Here is a 19,480-nt window from a genome sequence, read left to right as displayed (position 1 = left end):
TTCTGATAGTTTATAATTCCATTCAAATCAGTAATTTTCAGGTGGCAGTGGGTACTGTGTTGGTGACAGATAACTGGGAGCTTAGAGGAAAGACACTGGAGCCAGTGGGAGTGTGTATGTGTGTGCTGTGTGTGTGAGTGGGCGAGCGTTGGAGCAATGAGTTAGGGAAGACTCCATATCAAGAATAATCTTGAAAAGTGTTCAAAGATAAGTTGGTGACTTAGAGAAAAAGAAACTTTTTTTACATTATGTAGATCAACAATGTATTGACCAGCGATAGAGGTTTTTTTTTTTTTTTTTTTTTTTGAAATAAGGTAAATACAGGAAGGGAGCAACAATTTTTCTGACCGCTTCTTTAATTCTTATTTGGAATTTAGTTCCAATAATCGTCCCCTTTCTCTTTTGAAGAAAATAATTGTCATTTCTTAATTACTTCAGCCTCAAAGCTGGCCTTTTCACTTTTCCTAACCTCTAAGTATTTCCTGCTGCCCTGGAGCCTTGTGATGGTTATTCACTCCATACACTCCTGTGACTTCCATTCTTGGTACTGTATCTGCCTTGTCGGATGACTACATAATTAATCTATTCCTTCTATAAACACGGCAGCTCTTCAAATATTTAAAATGCAGTGTCAGTTTCTCCTGAACTTTGCTTGTTCTCCTTCAGGCTAAACATATCTGTTCTCTTCCATCATTTTTATATGCCATAGTTTCCAGTTTCTTTGGTGACCTGATTGTTCTTCGCTGAGTCTCCTCCCAGCTTGTCTTCTGTTGGGATTTTGTGCTTTGAGGGTGTTGCTGCCACATTCCTCCACAGGAATACTGTTGTTGCTTAGGGGACCACCTTATTTTTCTCAACACTTGTGACGGTGTTTCTATACTTCTCCAAGATGGGGATATGTGATTTGCCACAGCGTGCTGGTGCCCTTGAATCTTCGTGTGCTGTTACGACTTACTGGTGTTTTTGTTTTGATAGTGGATGCTTTAAAAGAAAGCTATGGATTCATCGTGTTGAGAAATTCATGGGTTTGGATTTTGTACTAGCAGAGGTCTTTGCTTATGGGCACGTAATAAATGTTTTCTGAATGCAATTGAATAACGAACCTTTAAATGTTTACACTTCCTTGTCATATGTGTAGCAATTTGACCTGGAGTTGTCAGGATTATAGGTCAAAACATTAAAATCGATCTTTTTGGAGCCTGCTGTTTGGAAAAACAAGTTCACTTTTCAAAAAGGTTCATACTGAACTCTTTGTACGAAAGCTTTATTTTAAAAACAAAACACTTGTTTTCACTTAAAAAAAAAGCTGTTGCTGTCGAGTCGATTCTGACTCATAGCGACCTTATAGGACAGAGTAGCACTGCCCCATAGAGTTTCCAAGGAGCGCCTGGTGTTTTCACTTAGGAGATGGTTTATCTATTATGCAAGTTTGCCTTAGATCACAATTGTAGGTATTTATTGTTTATCAATTCATTCCCATCTTCCTGTTGCCTCACTGATAAATAACCTGGTGGTTTTTATAAAATAAGTTAATCAACAGGGTTCTCTAAATAATATAATCTGTAAAGTTACTGAGTCAACTTCTTTTTTTCTTTCCAAGTTTTAGGATGGTCACAATAACCTTTATCAGATAAAGAGTCTAACCAAATATATTTGTCACTCCAATCACCTCTTTGCAGTGGAGACTGACGATAAGTAGAACTGGAAGTACATGGTGGTCATTAGTACGTGGGGTTAGGAAAATGGTAGCAGCAAAGAATGCCATTTACCAGTTACTTTTCAGGGACTTGGCTGGAGGAACTGTTGCTCAAGTGAAAACACAACTGCCTCACAGAGGAATATGAGAATTGCCACATGTATTCTTGCAGCTGAAATTAATTTCATGGTGTAGTCTTTAGTTCTTTATCCTAATACATTTTTGGGAGTAGAGGGTATATTATTGGAGGAGGCATTTCAAGTGCAGATATTCGATTATTTTACCTTAATGTTTTTCCTCCCTTGGCATCAAGTTTGGGTTATATCCAGATCTAGAAATAGGAAGGTGTGGTCTTGTTTTAAATGGAAATTGTTCACAGAGGGGGAAAACATCTGAATTTAAAGTGTCAAAAATACTCGGATACCAAAGTACTGTGTCTTTTCTTGTTTGAGATAAAATTAATGGGAGCTGTAATCAGTCACTGCGCTCAAGAAAATGGTTGAAGGGTAAATTTATGTGTGCTCTCCATTCCTTTCATAGCATCACCTATCAGCAAACCTCTTTAATCAAAGCCAAAAGAAAAGGATGTATTCTCTTTCTTGCATGTTGCTTGGCTGATCTTAGGGCTGAGTTGAAGTTACCTGAATGGGTAACTTCAAGCAGTAAAAAAGTAGTTTTCATAGTTCATCAGCAAAGTCTTTTCCTTTGAGAGTGCTTTCTCAGAGCAGCATAATGACATGGAGGCACTGATTCATGATTTACGTGAAGCCTTGTAGTGCCTGAGAGAACCTTGAGTAGGCTGACTGCAGTGAACTTCTCCAAAAAGGAATGTTGTGGTGAGAAAATATTCTGACGTCCTGAAGGTCTGTTGGTCTGTGAGGGGAAAAAAATTCCTTAGAACCAGCCTACCATTAGCTTCTCTCTTGCTAATGTCAGTTTTTAACATTAACCATTTTAAAAAACAAGAACACTACCAAACTCATTGCTTTTGAGTTGATTCCGACTCATAGTGACCTTATAGGACAGAGTAGAACTGCCCCATAGAGTTTCCAAGGAGCAGCTTGTTGGATTTGAATTGCCTACCTTTTGGTTAGCAGCTGAGCTCTTAACCACAGTGCCACCAGGGCTCCAACACGAACCACAATGACCAAATAATTTTTGTGTGCCTGGGGGTACACAAAAATGGGAGATTTTTGTGTAGTCTAGAAAGTTGTTTTTAATTTTTTCTCCTTCACTTGCTTTTAAGCGCTGGGGGCTTTTTACTTGTAATAGGTCTGGTGCAAAATATTAGTGTTTCTTCTTGATTTTCAGCAAAGTCTGTGTGGGAATTTTTAACCTAAGTAGAAAAAGCAGTGGAACATTATGGTAGCTAAAATTGCAGGTCTCAAACTTGGCAGAACTATTATGCTGATAGTTTAAAAAAACAAAAAGTAAAGTTTAGTAGAACAGATTGTGGGGAAAGCATTATTCATGTCAGAAGAGTTTACAAATAACAGGTGTGCACAGTCCAGGCACCGTGATGATTTTTGCCCATTAATGGGAATGCACCAGAGGCCGTACATCAAGGAAGATGGATAAGGTGGTGGATCTCTTCAGCTCTCGCCAGGGATTCACTTTTTCCTTCCTCCTGCCAAACCTTCCGTTCTTTCTCTGTTACAGAGGCTAGATCCTATCAAAATCTGTCATCTTGCTGTTAAATCCAAAAAAATGAACCCTACAACAATTAAAAAAGAAAATCTAAGGTTTGGGAATTTTGATTTTTCTGCCTCATCAATAGTATTTTTTATTCTAGGAGTCTCAATGTTGCATTAGAAATAACTTTATAATCTGCCTCCTAGAAACTACATATTATCAGTTATGTATCAGTTATAGAATGACATAAACGTGGATAGAACATGGGAAGTTCCTGACCTAAGAGCACATCATGGCAGAGTAACATTTTTAAACAATACTCTTCCGGGCATTGACTACGACAGATGTTCCCTCTGGTAATACAGGCAAAATTAAGCCAAATTATGAAATAAAACCATTTTAGATCCATCTTCACAGTCCGTTTCCTCATTCTTCCCCGTCCCCGGGTCCTAGTCGCTCTCGGCCTTTACGCTTCATTTTGCAGCACTCTTTCCCTGGCTGGTTTTTTCTTAACTAATTCCCACTTCTCTCTCACCCCTTCTCCTCTCCCTTTGCTAGCCCCAGGGTGAGGGTTTCCTGGCGCTTTATCTTCTTCTGTTTCTGTGAGCCTGTCACAGCCCTTTCCATTTTAATTACATTCTCCCACCCCCGCAGTCCTCCGGGAACGCTTCCTGTTTTGCTAAGCCGGCGGCCAGTTTTCCCTTGGTCTCCATCTTGGTCTCTTCTCTATCTCGGACAGCTGCGCGCGCGGGCGGAAGCCGGGTCAGGTGCGCAGCCGCACTTCCGGTCGCGGAACCCGAGGCCGCCGCCATAGCTGTGGAGGGTCGGGGTGCGCCTCCAGGCCAGAGCTGCCGGGCAGGCGGGGAGGGCGCGGAGAGCCGAAACCCAGTTAGGGATTTATTAAATTCCTAACCTCCTCCACTGGAGAGAGGGAAGGTCAGAGCGGGGGATTTCGTGTGGCAGGGACTGCACTTGGGTTTCCAGTGGAAGGCTCTTCAAAGACGGGGTGATAGGCTCCCTCTCTCAGTGCGATGCTTCTGTGCATTTTTTTTTAAGGTATTATTAATAATGTCTCCCCTGAAGCATCCACTTGTGGCAGTTGGAACAATGAAAAAAAGCATGTGCTTAGGCACCTTTGTCCACAGGATATATCACGCGTACACTCACCTGCTTGCAATGGCTCCTCAGTTTTGACTGAGTTCTGGGAACATGGCACCTCAAACTGCAGTTTCTCCAGAATCCTAATCTGGAGCAGTAGGCTCTGTGGATGCTGCTTATTTATAAAATACTGGAATGAGTTTGCAAAGGTGTATTTTTCCCCCAAAATGCTTATTCTTCTTTTTCTGAAGCCTAAGTATGGTTTAAAAAAAAAAAAAAGTGTGTCTTAAAGGTGTCCTGTATTAATTACTTTGGTAATTATGGCCAGGAAAATTGAGAACCTCATTGATTTACACTTTATGACTTAGACTGTTACTATTTAAAAGGTTAGATAGGTCCTTGTGATTCAGAGTGGGTGTTTTGTGTGGAGACCCGTAAATACATCAATCTAGTTTTCATTATTTCCTTCGGGTTTCAGGTCTGCCCCTTTTTCTAAAAAGCAAACATTGGGTGAACAGTAACAAGGTGGAGCAGAAAAATTCCATTTTGCCTAGCTTAACATTTGGCTCTGCAAAAAAAAATTTTTTTCCAAAATGAATTCTCTTCCAAAGATTTCCAATAATTTCTGAGATATTTTCTTTTATTGTGACTCTTGACTTCTGCCTTGATACGCCTCTGCTCTTAAGCACCCATTAAGAACAGGAAGCCTTTTGATCTGCATTGCTTCCAGTGGATGGTTTCTGGAACATCTAATGGTGGGAAGTTCTTAAGTTTTAAGCAATTTTTACTACTCCTCAGATTCCAGCTTTATTTATAAAGAGAGAACCTCCTAACTTTAGGGCTGTGAAGTAGGTGGTTCATGTGTGAGGTGTGTATTAGGATGTTGATTTGACTGCAAGCAACAGAGACCCAAAATGATATGGCCTAAACATAATAGATGTTCATTGCTCTTGAACATAAAAGCTTACAAATCAGTCCACAGGTGTTTTGGTGGCTCAGCATTCATCAGGGACTTTGCTATCTTGTTGCTGTATCTTCAATAGGTAGCTTTTATCTTGTGGTCTAAGATGGCTGCTCCAGTTCCCACCATCCGTCTGCTTCTAGGCAAGAGAAAAGAGGGAAGGAGGAAGATGTACTTCCTTTAAGGGCACAGCCTCCAAATTGCAGTCATCTCTTCTGTCCACATCACAATGCCAGAACTTAGTAATATAGTCATAACTAGCCAGGGAGTTTGGGAAACCTGGTGCGCAGCTTATATTTATTACTTTGTAAAAAGGGAAGAGTCGATACTGGAGGAAGTGGGCAGTTCTGCTAAAGTGTGTAGTATTACTGCAGTGTTCCGTTAACTGTGAACGCTCATCAGTATTAACCTCTGCCAAATGGGAAGAAAAAAAAAAAGGACTCACCTCCATTATACAGCCATTGGGGTCTGTAAATCCCCAGTCTTTAATATCCCTGCAAAACATCATTCCTGTCTAGTCCACAGTTGCCTATAGAGGAAGAGCTCTCCTAATTCCCAATTTAGGAAAAATTTTAGGAGACCTTGTTATAAAAGTGAAACATAGTAAAAAAAAAAAAAAAATCTTAGTCAAGAAGGCTGGAAAGTACAGGCACTCATACATTAAGAACTTTATTGCATCTGTATACATAATTGTAGATACATACATCTTTTTTTTTCTCAGTTTATAATGTATCTTAGACATCTTTCTATATTAGCAATGTAGAGCTACCTCATTTTTTAAAATGCTGGATCGTATGTATTTGGGACATTTCTTAACTGTTACTATAACGGTCTCATACTTCATTTGTGATTACATTTCTTGCTAGATGATGGATTATAGATAGTTCCACTGATATAAACAGGAGATTTCTGAAGCCTCCGAATCCATTTTGTCCTCTTGCTTCAGGAGTCTGTAATCCAGCCTTTTAGTGTTCCTACATTTTCTCTGTGAGAATACATATGCTGTCAGAAGTAAGAGCGTTCGGGCATGAGAAACAAATGAACAAACGAATGAACGATGTGGTCTGCAACCATAGTGCCCAGTGTTAAGTCTAGGATGAAACAGAATAGGCTAGAGCTGGTTTCTAGATCTAGATAATGTTTGCACAGTTCTTTTTTCTCAGTTAGAATTTAACATATTAGCTCGTATATTACTGAAGCATTAGAAGAGTTACGTGTATTTGGTATTTTTCATAAAATTAAGTCGTCTTTTGAACCTTTGTGAGCGCACAGCATAACTGAAATGGAAGATGCCGAAATGCTCGCAGAGTGGTACATTTCTGGGGATTGGCCGGCCCCTGTGTCCTTCCTGCCTTTGGCTCAAGGGACCTGCTCTCCCACTTGTTTTCAGTACTGGTCTTAAATCCAGCTCCTTTCTTATCCCTCCCCTCTTTCCTATGTTGCCTCTCAAATTTAAGGCAAGACACCTTTTCTATCAAACTTGGAATTTTTCTGAGATGGAAACAGCAGTGTGCAAAGAAGAGAAGGTGGTTGGTGGACATTTGTAAGAATTTGGAAAAGCAGAGAGATCAGTACGTAGAAATGGCGTAATGGTGAAGAGCTTTTGGACTCAGGAGGCAGACAGGTTCAAGTCTTGGCTCTTTCTAGTTGTGTTTCTTAAGTTATTTAAGCTTTCTGAGCCTCGGTTCCCTCTCGTATAAAATGGAGACAGAAATAGGACCTAGTTCAATCTAGTTGGAGTTAGGATGGAGTGAAATGCTTTGCAGTGTGTTACAGTTCCAATTCCACATCCAATTTATCAAAACTTTGTGAGGCATACCCACAGGGGGAGCTTTTCTGTCTTCAGTTTGTTTTATCCATCATCCTGGCTGGCTTGCCTACCCAGCCCTTGGACTTGAAGTCAGGCTTACAAATGTGGAGGTTTGGCACATTACGTTTTATGTTATTTGTTCACTCAGCTAGGAATGCTGGAGAAAAATGATAGGTATCTCCCGCAGTGGAAAACAGCTATTAGAGCAGTGCTAATTGCATATTCTCAGGCTTTTGAACAGTTCACCATTCTGGCACGTATCCCTTAAATGCTTTGTCAACTTGAGCCTAATTGAGAACGAAAGAAAAGAAGAAATGAAAAATGAAAGAACAACAGACTTTATGTGGAGATTTTAAACTTAGATTTTAGTTAAAATACTAGAAAATCCTAACATGACTTTCCTTTTCTGATTTAGTCCTGTGTTCTGATATCCCCAAGCAACTCGAATCTTTCTCTCCCCTCCAGCTTTTAGTTTTTCGTAGGTCCTGCAACTTCACGCCACCTCTTTTCAGGTGGAGACAAGCACCGTCACCTCTACCTCACACGTGAAGGAACAGGGCCTGGGGTGACTCACTGGCAGAACATCACGCACATATGAGTCTTGAGGTCAGATTCTAGGGTTTTCTGCTTCTCTGATTGTCTCTTAGGCATTTTGTCATTCAGAGTACTTTTCCATTGTTTTAGAAGAAAATTCCTTCAGGTCTAGATTCTACAGTTTTATGAGCAGACTTGGGTTACAACAGAAAATCATGAAAAATTACAGTTTATTTTTAGTTATACTCCAAGTCAACGAGGATGTCCTGTTTAGAAGCAGGGCTCCGAGCCTCCTTAAAGAACAGTTTATCTTTCTTTTAAACAAATGGAGGTATTATAGAGCACACAGATGGGAGGCAAGTTACCACATCAAAATAAATTAATGCATGGTTATCTTCTCCCAAATAACTTTCCTCTTCAAATGAGGGAATAGGAGACTGGATTAAGACTACAGAAGTGTAGATTGCCATGCCTGTTCAGGTCAAAATCAAGAACCCTGGTAACTAGCTAGCATTTTAGTACTTGTTTAAAAGTAAACTGCTTTAAAAGCCCTGGAGGTAGAATAATCAATTGCATGTTAGTGACTAAGAATTAATAATTAAACAGTTCAGCATGAAATAAATTTACAGATGGACTACTTTGGGTTTGATATTCTCTATCAGGTAGACCTGGAACCCTGGTGGTGCAGTAGTTAAGAGCTTGACTACCAACCAGAAGGTCGGCAGTTCGAATCCACCAGCTGCTCCTTGGAAACCGTATGGGGCAGCGGGCAGTTCTGCCCTGTCCTCTGGGTCACTATGAGGCGGGATTTACTCTACAGCAATGGGTTTGGGGTTTTTTTTTTTTTTTTTCTTGGTATCAGGTAAACTTCGTTTCAGTCTGGTGGAAACTGTGGATGGTTTCAACTTGCTCTGTCTGTTTGTTTTGCTTCTCACAACCAGAATTGGACTTTGAGGAGGAAGGTAGGACAGAAACTGTAGGTCACTTCAGGCAGGGGACGGAGGGTGTGAACACAGCCTCATGCCCATATCTGTGATACTGGCTGGGAACAGCGAATTACGAGGAAATGGTAATTTTTGGTAATATACCAAAACAATTCAGGCCTTCAGCCCCAATTTCTGCCCTGGAATCAGGGATACTTGAATGGAGAGAAATCGTCACACTGAATGCTGAATATAATTTCCTGAACTGCATGACTTCAAAACAAAACTGGCGTTCTAAAAGCTGATAATCTTTTATAACCGCACAGAAAAATGTAGTGATTTAATTGTTTGTCACTTTTGGGCTTATTTGGTTTCCTATTGCATGAAAGCAATAAAAAATACGATTTTTTTTTTTAACTTAAGGAAAACCTTTTATTTAAAAAATAGTGAAGCTTCAGAGTAAAATGACTTCTTATCCTTTTACGATACTGGCTGATGAAAAAAAAAATCTGCTCCCCCCCCCCCCACAAAAAAATTCATTACTGTCAAGGTGATTCTGACACACAGAGTAGAACTGCCCAGTAGGGTTTTCAGGGAGCAAGTGGCTGCTGTATTCGAACTGCCGACCTTTTGGTTAGCAGCCGTACCTCTTAACTTACACCACCAGGGTCCAATTGGCTGATGAAAGGCAGGTGTATATCTTTGGTAAAAATCCTATTACATAAAATGTGTAGAAAACATCATAAACACCAGAAGAAATGGTCTCATCTTTGGGGTCTTGCACAGGCCCTGGATTTCACAACATAGCAGTTTTTTGTTGTTGTTGGTTTGTTTACAACACTGGCCTGAGCTCCTGAAGCCTTTAGATTCACAGCTGCCATCTGTGTGTGTTAAGAACCAGATTTCCTTTTCATATCACCCCTAAGCTAATATCTCTGAATTATGCCCGGTCACTGACTGTTCCTTATATGATAAACTTCAGGCATACAATGTCTATCAGGTATTACTTCAGCTGTTGACACAGGGTCTGTACTCACACTGGCTTCATTGATTAGGCAAGACTGAGCTGGCTGTCATTATTTACTGGGTGTTTTGATACAGGTCATGTGGAGGTTGTCTTTCAAGCAGAACAGCAATGCTTTGCTCAAGAACCCAGTTGAGATTTTGATAGATAAGGGTTATTATCTCCCCCTCCCTCCGTACACGTTTTCTCCTTGGGAATAGCTCACATTATTTCAGACTCTCAGGAAGTGTGAATGGGGCTAGTGTGTTTCTCAGGGCAAGCTGCCGTTCTACTGATGTTTCCCAGCAGGAAACAGTCTGTCGTTGATGAAGACACGGCTAAGAATGGTGAGCAAGTGAGAAACTAGAGACTTCTGCACAGGCTTTGGGGGCTAATTTTATTTGTGGAGACATTTAGTTACTTGGGTATTTTTTAAATTATTATTTGTTTGATTTTTTAGAAACAAATGCTAGGGAATGCAGAACACGCAGCAGCGGTTGCATTGTTGCTTCAGAAATTGTCATTCACCTGGAACTACTATGTGGTGGTTGGCTCCATGTTTCTTTTCCATCATTACTTTAATCACAGCATTATTTCACGTGTTCTCAGGGGGGAAATGTCACATCCATAGCTGGCAATTTTGGGCAGGGGAGCGGGGGGACCAAAACCAAAGTCATTGCCATGGCGTCGATTCCAACTCATAGTGACCCTATAGAAGGGAGTAGAACTGCCCCATAGTGTTGCCAAGAGGTGCTGGTGGATTCCAACTGCCAACCTTTTGGTTAATAGCCATAGCTCTTAACTACTGTGCCAGCAGGCCACCTTTTACGGGGGGAGCAGTGGTTAAAGGTCATTAGTACTAGAAGACGGGACTCCCAATTCTCTGTCAAGTGCTTTTTCCCCTCCAGACCTCTCTGCCCTCATCCTTTGCGAGATCCTTCACTGAGGCTGCATTTGTGTTCATAAGTGGTTGCCAGATCGAAAGACTCAACACAGGATGAACTTAAATATTAAGAAGAAAGCAGTGATCAGAAATGTACGTTACAATCATCAGTGTTTAGTTTCCGTGAAAAATATGGGCATTTTTCTGGGCTGCTATCTCTATTCAGAGGTGGGCAGAAACCAGGGTCTGTCCAGTCCAGCCAATGGGGAGCAGGAAGGAATGAGTAATTCCTATTTAATGTGCAGAGAAGATTGTACCAGATAGCACCCTTACAGAGAAGACATCCAGTGCGTAATAAACAAAAAGCCAGCTGCCACAAGGGGGAAAGGTGAAGAATCACTATCGTGGTGTTGCGTATTCAACACTGGCGTTTTATCCAGACACTAGATGAACATGATTGTTGCATTTATGCCCCACACATTGTGTATAGGGTTGATTTTGTTTTCCTTTCATTTCTTTTGACGTAGTTACTGTAATTTGCTCATCTTTGACCTCTGTGATGATGCCCCAGTGGGGAAAAGTACCAAAATACCTCAAATTACTGCCAATCCTTGGGGTGTTTGTAGTGTTCCTACTGCCAGGCACATACCAGGGCAGCCAGGTTTATCCTCAAAGCACTTATTATTTCAGAGGGTGTTGGGAGGCTGATTTGTATATATATATATTTACGTCATTTGAAGTGTACTTAAGCTGTTTGCTTGAAAACTATCCTTTTGCTTAATAGTTTTAGTTACTGTTTGCTAGTCAAAACTGTTCAAAATCTTTATCTTAAAAAAGTTTTCCTTCCTAAGATGTCAGTATCTTCTAACTTTTAGAACAAATTTTGAGTGCTCTTCTGGACAAGTATCTCATACACTGCTTTGCAGTGTGGCTATCTGGCACAGATGTCTTCTCTCCTCTAGCCTGTAATCCTCAGAGAGAGATCCCAAACTTTATTAATAACCTTTGTGGTCTCTACAGCAGTGCTCTTGGTGTGTGTTCTGTGGGCTGCATATATCGGTGTCATTTAGGGCCCTTGTTAAAAATGCAAGTTCCGGGGGTCCAGCCTTACTTAATGAAAATATCCAGGAATGGAGACCCAGAATCTTCATTTTAAATACGATTCTATCTTCTCTGTGGCCCCTCATGCGCATTAAAGTTTGGAAAGCTCTTACTTTAGGACCGGGCTAGTGTGAACCTGGCAGCTAGTTAGAAACACAGACTCTGAGGCCCCGCACTAGGATTACTGAAGCAGAATCTCCATTTTAACAAGAATCCCATGTGGTATAATATGTACACTCAAGTTTGAGACACATGGTTTCAGAGCTCCTTACTAATAGTAAGCTCTCGTTAATTTGTCATTGCCTGTAGGTTCGTTGATCCCGCTTCACAGATAGTCACCTTCTCTAAAACAATGAAAAACCCACAAACAGCATAGGGAGTGTCTCAGGAGAATCTTTGTCTTACTATATGATTTTCAGTAAACAATAGTGAAAGTTAATGGTGTTCCTAGCTTAAGCACAGATTTAGCGATTTCCTTCTGAATAAATGGAGTAGTACCTCATAAAATATAATTGGAAATCTGTTTCTCATATGGAAGAGTCTCATTCTTCCCTGCCCGTGTGAGATTCACTCCAGGCCTGGCTCAAAGGCCCCTGCTCTCAGATCAAGCAGAATCTCCCCAATAGGCCCCGCCGGTGGCACTTGGCAATTAGGAACTTTGAAGGGACAGACCTTACCTTAGAGGGAGTAGGTAGAACTGAACATTGTTTGCATGGTTCTAAAAACTAGAAAACCTCCCATGGATTTGTTGATATGTTAGTTCTATCAGTGTTTCTCAAATGGACCAGTATTGCTGGTTGAAATCATCTGTATTGCTTGTTAGTTTTCAGACTCCTAATCTTCATCCCCAGACCAACAGTGAGAATTTCTGGAGTATCGTCCAAGCAATCCATTATAGCAGACACCCAGGAGATTTTTAAAACCAGGCATGTTTGAGAAGCACTGAATTATGTGGTCTTCCCCACAGCAGATTGCCTTTCTGATTATGTATTTTGGAGCTTCTGGTGTCATCTCCTTTGCCTTCTTGCACATACGTCACCCTGAGTGGAGAGGTCGCTCAGGACTGCCAGTTAGTACTGAAAATTGTAAATGTGGATAACTAAGTACTTCATACTGTTGTTTGTCAAGGACTTAAAAGCACTTGACCAGTAAGTTATTCATACTTCCTATATTTCTTTGGAAACCCTGGTGGCGTAGTGGTTACGTGCTACAGCTGCCAACCAAAGGGTCAGCAGTTTGAATCCCCCAGGTGCTCTATGGGGCGATTCTCCTCTGTCCTATAGGGTTGCTATGAGTCGGAATCGACTCGACAGCACTGGGTTCTGGGTTTATACTCCTTTGGAAACCTTGGTGGCGTAGTAGTTAAGATCTATGGCTGCTAACCAAAAGGTTGGTTGTTCATATCCACCAGGCGCTCCTTGGAAACCCTATGGAGCGTTTCTACTCTGTCCTAGAGGGTCGCTATGAGTCAGAATTGATTAGATGGCAACGAGTTTGGTTTTGGGGTTTTATATTCCTTTGAAAGTGGCATGAAGATGGCAGGTGTCGTTTTATCCATTCTACACATGGGGGAAAAACACAACCCGAGGTAGTAAAATGAGGAAACAAAATGAAAAACATGAGAAGTGTCTGTGTGTGAGAGGAGGGTCCCAGAACTCCTTCTGTTCAGATTTAATTCTTGAATGGGCTTTAACTTTAGAGATAACGTTTATTATTATTACTATTTTATTTAGAGAGATGAATTATGGTGCTTCCTTTTCCTTTAATTAAATAGTTCATGTGTCATTCTTTCAGAACTTTACAGGAGGCTGGTTATTAGAAACAAACTAATTGTGTTGGCCTCCAATTTAGGATTGGAATTGTAATCCTTTGTGTCTTGGCCATTAAGAAAAAAAAGATGAATTATCCAATACTTTATTGTATTAGAAATAACTGAATCTGTTATTTGTGTGTAAATCCATGATTAAATTAGGTAGTTTTACCTAATTTGGTATCTCAAATTCTTGAACTTTAAAAAATCATTTGTTGGGGGGGAGGTGGTAATTGATAGCCTCTCAATGTTTGCCTGCTAGTAAGAAAATAAAAAGACTCAGATTTCTTAAAACAAACAAACATTTTTGGGGTTTAAGTTCTTACTTATTTTTGATCAATAGATAGAAATGGAGCCTTTTTTTCTTACAATGAAGATCCTAACCTTTTCTCTGAAACAGTTTAAATACTATTCATTTGTGGCTTTCTCCAAATGAGTAAGTAGGTCATTCTGTCCATGCCAGATGCACAGGAATACCTAGATCCCTAATTCAGGGTTTAATGATAGAGGTGAGTAAGATATGCTGCCTGCTCTCAAGAAACGTATAGTTTTACTGGAAAGGACTTAACTAAAGCTTGTGAAACAATTAGAGAAAACAATAAGACATGTGATTGTGGTGCAGACAGTGTTCTAGGAGTTTAGAAGGGGAGGGAGTGAAGCCGAGCTTCCCAGGAGAAGCAGGAAGAGCCAAGGCTGCTAACCAAAAGGTCGGCAGTTCAAATCCACCAGGCGCTCCTTGGCAACTCTACGGGCAGTTCTACTCTGTCCTGTAGGGTCGCTGTGAGTCAGAATCGACTCGACGGCAATGGGTAGGGCTAGTTAAGATTTGAACATGTAGTAGGAAGAGAAGAAAGCCTTCTGCAGAAGTAAAGAGTAATAAAAGGCTTTGAGTCAGGAATGCACTTAGAGCAAGGTGTGGTGTTAAGAGCCTGGGGAAGTAATTGCTGCAGAAGAAGAAGAGGGAAGCATAATAACGAAGATTTGAAGACCAGAGACTTGGGAATTTTGTTTGGATGTCGTTGGAAAAAACTAAAGCATGCTAGCAGTGCTGATTGGGAGGTTAGAAAAACAATAATTTTGCTGTGCTTTTTTTTTTTTTTTTTTAAAGTAATGCATCTCCAAAACCAGATGCGTGTGTATGTGTGTACTTGATATTTATTTTCTTTTTTAAAACCTTTGAGCAATAAGATGACGTTGCAAATAAAATTTGACATTTCCAATGAATGGTGTACTACTGTCCAGTGTAAAACAAGACATAGGGAGAAGATGGTAATCGTACTAGTCTTAAACCATTTGCCATCAAGTTGATACTAACTCATGGTGACCTCATGTGTTTCAGGGTAGAACTACGCTCCATAGGGTTTTCATGGCTGTAACCTTTTTGGAAATAGATTGCTAGGCCTTTCTTCCAAGGTGTCTCTGGGTAGATTGGAACTGCCAACCTTTAGGTTAGTAGCCCAGCACTTCCCCGTTAGAAGTTCGTTTAAGGTTTGTCCAAGCCCTGCTTTTACCCTTGGGCGGTGTTGAAGAACCCTGGGTCCATAGTGACTTTGACACAATTCCAGTTGGCAAAAAGAGTATATTGCATGTGGTATTAACCACACTAAAAAGATAAAAAACAAAAATCCTGGGTATATTGCAGTTCAATACATGCATATAATGTCTACCGTTTTTTTTCCCCCTGAAGTTTATATTCTATTATTGTGTTTTGCACAGTTGGAAATCTCTCCACAAGGCTCCCAATAAATTACACTGTAATTACTAGCTTAGATGGGGCCACTTGGAAGCATGATTGTGAGACGTTTTGGCACGGCACAGCCGCGTATCAGGGATGCTGGTTGTATCTTTATTTGGTCATATCAGAACACAGCCCCGGGCCCTGTGAGGGCTGTTTTGGAGGCACACATCTGAGCCTGTGTTCTGGCCACAGTTGGGCTGGCGCACCGGGTTCCAGGGAGGTCACTGACTGGCTGAGGCATGCTCACGCTGAAGGGCCCATCACATGTCCAGCTACGTTCCGATGGATTGGGGAATTCTTTCTCCCTCTGAGGAGAACCGTTTTGAAAACTGCCTGAGCTCTTTGAAATTCATGAAATGGGAAACACGGAGCTGGTTTCTATCAAAAGGGCCATAACATTTTGACTGTGCTGGTAACAAACACGTTTATATTACAAAGGCATATTCTCATTTACTTGTTAAACTTCGAAAATGAATTCAACATTCCTGAAAGGTGGTGGAAGTAGGGGTGGGGGCTGGCTGAGTAATAGCATTTCACACTGGAAATTCAGTATTACTAATAAAATTTTTCTGTCTTAAAGTGATACACACTTTTTTTTTTTTTTTTTAAATTTGTTGGCTGGGCATCAACAGAGATGGCTTACGCCTGAAAAAATCCTCAGGAATTCCAAAGGGGAGCCTGAACAACCTCTGAAGCTTCTGGAAGTCACTCTGATAGGTGCACGTACACATTTTTTTTTCTTTTTTACAAATTTTATTTATTTTGTTCTTGTTGAGAATATACACAGCAAAACACACACCAATTCAACAGTCTCTACGTGCATAATGTAGTGACATCGATTACATTCTTTGAGTTGTACAACCATTCTCACCCTCCATTTCTGAGTTGTTCCTCCCTCATTAGCATAAACTCACTGCTCCCTAAGGTTCCTGTCTAATCTTTCTAGTTGCTTTCGTCACTTTGATCCTGTATCAGTAGCTCTTAAGGAGTCCTGGTGGTGCAGTGGTTAAAGCAATCAACTGCTAACTGAAAAGTCAGTGGTTTGAAACCACCAGCAGTCTTGCAGGAGAAAGATGTGGCATTCTGCTTCCATAGTGATATATAGCCTCGAAAACCCTACAGGGTTGCTATTAGTCAGAATCAACTTGAAGGCAGTGAGTGAGTAGATAGTTTTTAAAAGAGTATAATCCTCAAGGCAAACCATTTTTACTAGTTAAGTTATTGTTAGGTTTTAAGATGACCTCAAGGAATGTTTCTGGTTTAAGGTTTAAAGATTGTTTCAGGAGTTCATCCACCCTCCATGGCTCCAGAAAGTCTAGAGTCCAAGAGGATTTGAAATTTTGTTCTACATTTTCCCCCCTTTGATTAGGATTCTTCTATGGAACCTTTGATCAAAATTATCAGCAATGATAGCCTGTACCATCCAGTTCTGGTCTTGTGGCAAAGGGGGCAGATGTTCATGGAGGAAGTTAGCCGCACATTCCATATCCTCCTCCTATTCCTGACTCTCCTTCCTCTTTTGTCCCAGTCAAAGAGACCAATTGTCATGCCTTGGCTGGCTGCTTGCAAGCTTTTAAGACCCCAGGCACTATGCAGTGAGCTCGGAGGTAGAACAGAAGCACTAAACAGGTTATTAGGCCAATTAACTGGGACGTCCCATGAAACTATGACCCTAAGCCTCTAAACTAACGAACCAAATCCCAGAGGTGTTTGGTTGTATATAAGCAGCCTTGCAGCAATTTTTGTGTGTGTGTATGTGTTGTCACTGTTGTAAATATATATCTGTCACACAGCTTTTGCCAATTCAACTTTTTACAGGTTACGACATATTGACAGCAATTACAGTCATCAACTGTACCCTTAATCAATGTGAGTTTTTTATCACCATTAAACCCTCTTGTCCATGTCCCTTCCACACCTGGTAACCAATAATAAATTTTGGTCTCTGTACATTTGCATTTTCTTGCCTATTTATATAAGTGACGCCATACAATATGTGTCATTTTGTAATTGGGTTATTTCACTCAGTATAATGTCTTCAGGCTCCATCCATGCTGTAGTATGTACCAAGACTTCATTTCACCTCCTGGCTGAGTAGTATTCCATTGTATGTAGGTACCACATTTTGTTTTTCTATTCATCTGTTGATGGGCATTTAGGTTATTTCCACCTTTTAGCTATTATGAACAGTACTGCAATGAATATTGATGTACAGATCTCTTCTTGAGTCTTTGAAGTATTTTCGGTATATACCTACCAGTGGAATTGCTGGGTCATATGGTAGTTCTATTTTTAGTTTTTTGAGGAACTGCCTCACGGTTTTCCACAATGGCTGTACCATTTTCGTCACCATCAGCAGTCGATAAGGGTTCCAGTTTCCCCACATCCTCGTTAACATTTATTATTTTCTTTTTTTTATCGTAACAAACTATCTTGGTTGTCTAATGCTGCTGTAACAGAAATACCACAAGTGGATGGCTTTAACAAAGAGAAGTTTATTCTGTCACGGTCTAGGAAGTTAGAAGTCCAAATTCAGGGTGCCAGCTCCAGGGGAAGGCTCTCTCTCTCTGTTGGCTCTGGGGGACAGTCCTTGTCATCACTCTTCTCAGGGTGAGGATTTTCTCAGTGCAGGGACCCCGGGTCCAAAAGATGCGCTATTCTCCTGGCTTTTGTCCGTTAGTGTTAGGAGGTCCCTATGTCCCTCTGCTCTATGGATACAACCTGATCTTGTAGATTGAGTCGTGCTTCATTAACATAACCACCACTAATTCCACTTTATTAACATCATAGAGGTAGGATTTACAACATATAGGAAAATCACATCAGGTAACAAAATGGTAGCCACACTGTACTGGGAATCAGGGCCTAGCCAAGTTGACAGAAATTTCGGGGGGACACAGTTCTAGCCGTGACACCATCCTAGTGGGCGTGAAATGGTTATCTCATGGTGGTAATGATTTACATCTCTCTGATGACTAATGACACTGAGCATCTTTTCATGTGTTTGGTGGCCATTTGGTGAAATGTCTATTTAAGTCCTTTGCCCATTTTATAATTGGGTTATTTGTCTTTTTGTTGTTAAGTTGTCAAAGTTTTATATATATTTTGGTTATTAGATTCTTGTTGAATTTATGGTTCCCAAAGATATTCTCCCAGTCAATGGCTCGTCTTTTATTTGTTTTGTCTTTTGCTGTTTGTACTTTTGTTATTATTTTAGATAATCCATTGTTGAAAGCTAGATCTGACAGAGTTGCCCCTGCTTGTTCTTCTAAGAATTTTATGGTTTTAGTTTGCACATTTAGGTCCTTAATCCATTTGAATTTGCTTTTTGTGTATGGTGTGAGGCATGGATCCTGTTTCATTTTTCTGCGTATGAAAATCCAATTTTCCGAACACCATATATTGAAGAGACTCTTCTTTGCCCATCAAATGAACTTAGTACCCTTGTCAAAAATCAGTTGACCATAGATGCGTGAGTTTATTTGAAGCACTATTTTTATTAGGGTAACTTTTCTCAAAGTATATTTAGCTCACTAAATGAAATCCTAAGTTTTAGAGTTTGAATAATTTCATTCTTTAGTATTCTTTCTGCCCCTGCCTCCAGAAAGTGTTACCAGATAGCATTTGAGAGATTTTATTTTATTTAACAAAAACTTGTGTAGAGCTTACTATGTGCCAAGCATTTTTGTAAATGCTGTATAAATACTCACTTTTTAATCTTCTTAACCCTATAAAGTAGGGTTTTGTTGTTGTTTACCACATTTTAGAGGTAAGGAAACTGAAGCCTAGAGAAATTAATAGCTTGTCCAAGATTGCTCAGCAAGTAAGTGTTGGTTCTGCAATTCAAACCCAGGCGGTCTTAGCTCCAGAGTTTGTGTCCTTAAACCCTGTGCTCTGCTTAAATAGTTCTCACAAGGAAAAAACAATTCAAGTAGATTTAATCATGACTCTTAGGTCAGAGTGGCCGTGGTTGCACATCAGTAACTCTGGAGATTATTTACCTGGTTTTGCACTGGCAGCTCTGTGCTGAATTCTTAAAGTTTGTAGCCTAAGACATCACCCTCTTTTTATTCATTATTACAGTGACTATAAATAAAACAAAGAGTTTAGATAACTATATAATGGAAATATGTAACAGAAAGTGAGACTCGGTCGAGAGGTTCTCCATGGTCTTATTGGCTGCTGTCCTGTGGCCTTTGCTTCTCAATATATCTATGGATGTGGAATGGAACTGGGAGATCAACTATTCCACACTTTCATTTTATAAATGAGAAAACTGAGGCCCAGAGAG

The 19,480-nt window shown here is 40.4% G+C and overlaps 1 protein-coding gene across 8 annotated transcripts in view; it reads left to right on the top strand.

Annotated features, from left to right (window-relative positions):
• RBPMS (RNA binding protein, mRNA processing factor) overlaps nt 1–19,480 on the top strand; it is a 203,792-nt gene that overhangs the window by 46,960 nt on the left and 137,352 nt on the right. Inside the window, exon 1 of one of the 8 annotated variants that reach the window (XM_049866750.1) lies at nt 1–19,480. This exon is cut by the window's left edge and continues 16,684 nt beyond it. The exons of the other annotated variants lie outside the window; for them this stretch is intronic. Within the exon in view, the coding sequence (XP_049722707.1) occupies nt 19,457–19,480 (24 nt within the window). The 5' untranslated portion in view covers nt 1–19,456. 8 annotated transcript variants of the gene reach the window in all.

This window comes from Elephas maximus, chromosome 22, assembly GCF_024166365.1.
Source record: "Elephas maximus indicus isolate mEleMax1 chromosome 22, mEleMax1 primary haplotype, whole genome shotgun sequence".
NCBI classification, from domain to species: Eukaryota; Metazoa; Chordata; class Mammalia; order Proboscidea; family Elephantidae; genus Elephas; species Elephas maximus.
This window is presented reverse-complemented; position numbering and strand designations above follow the sequence as displayed.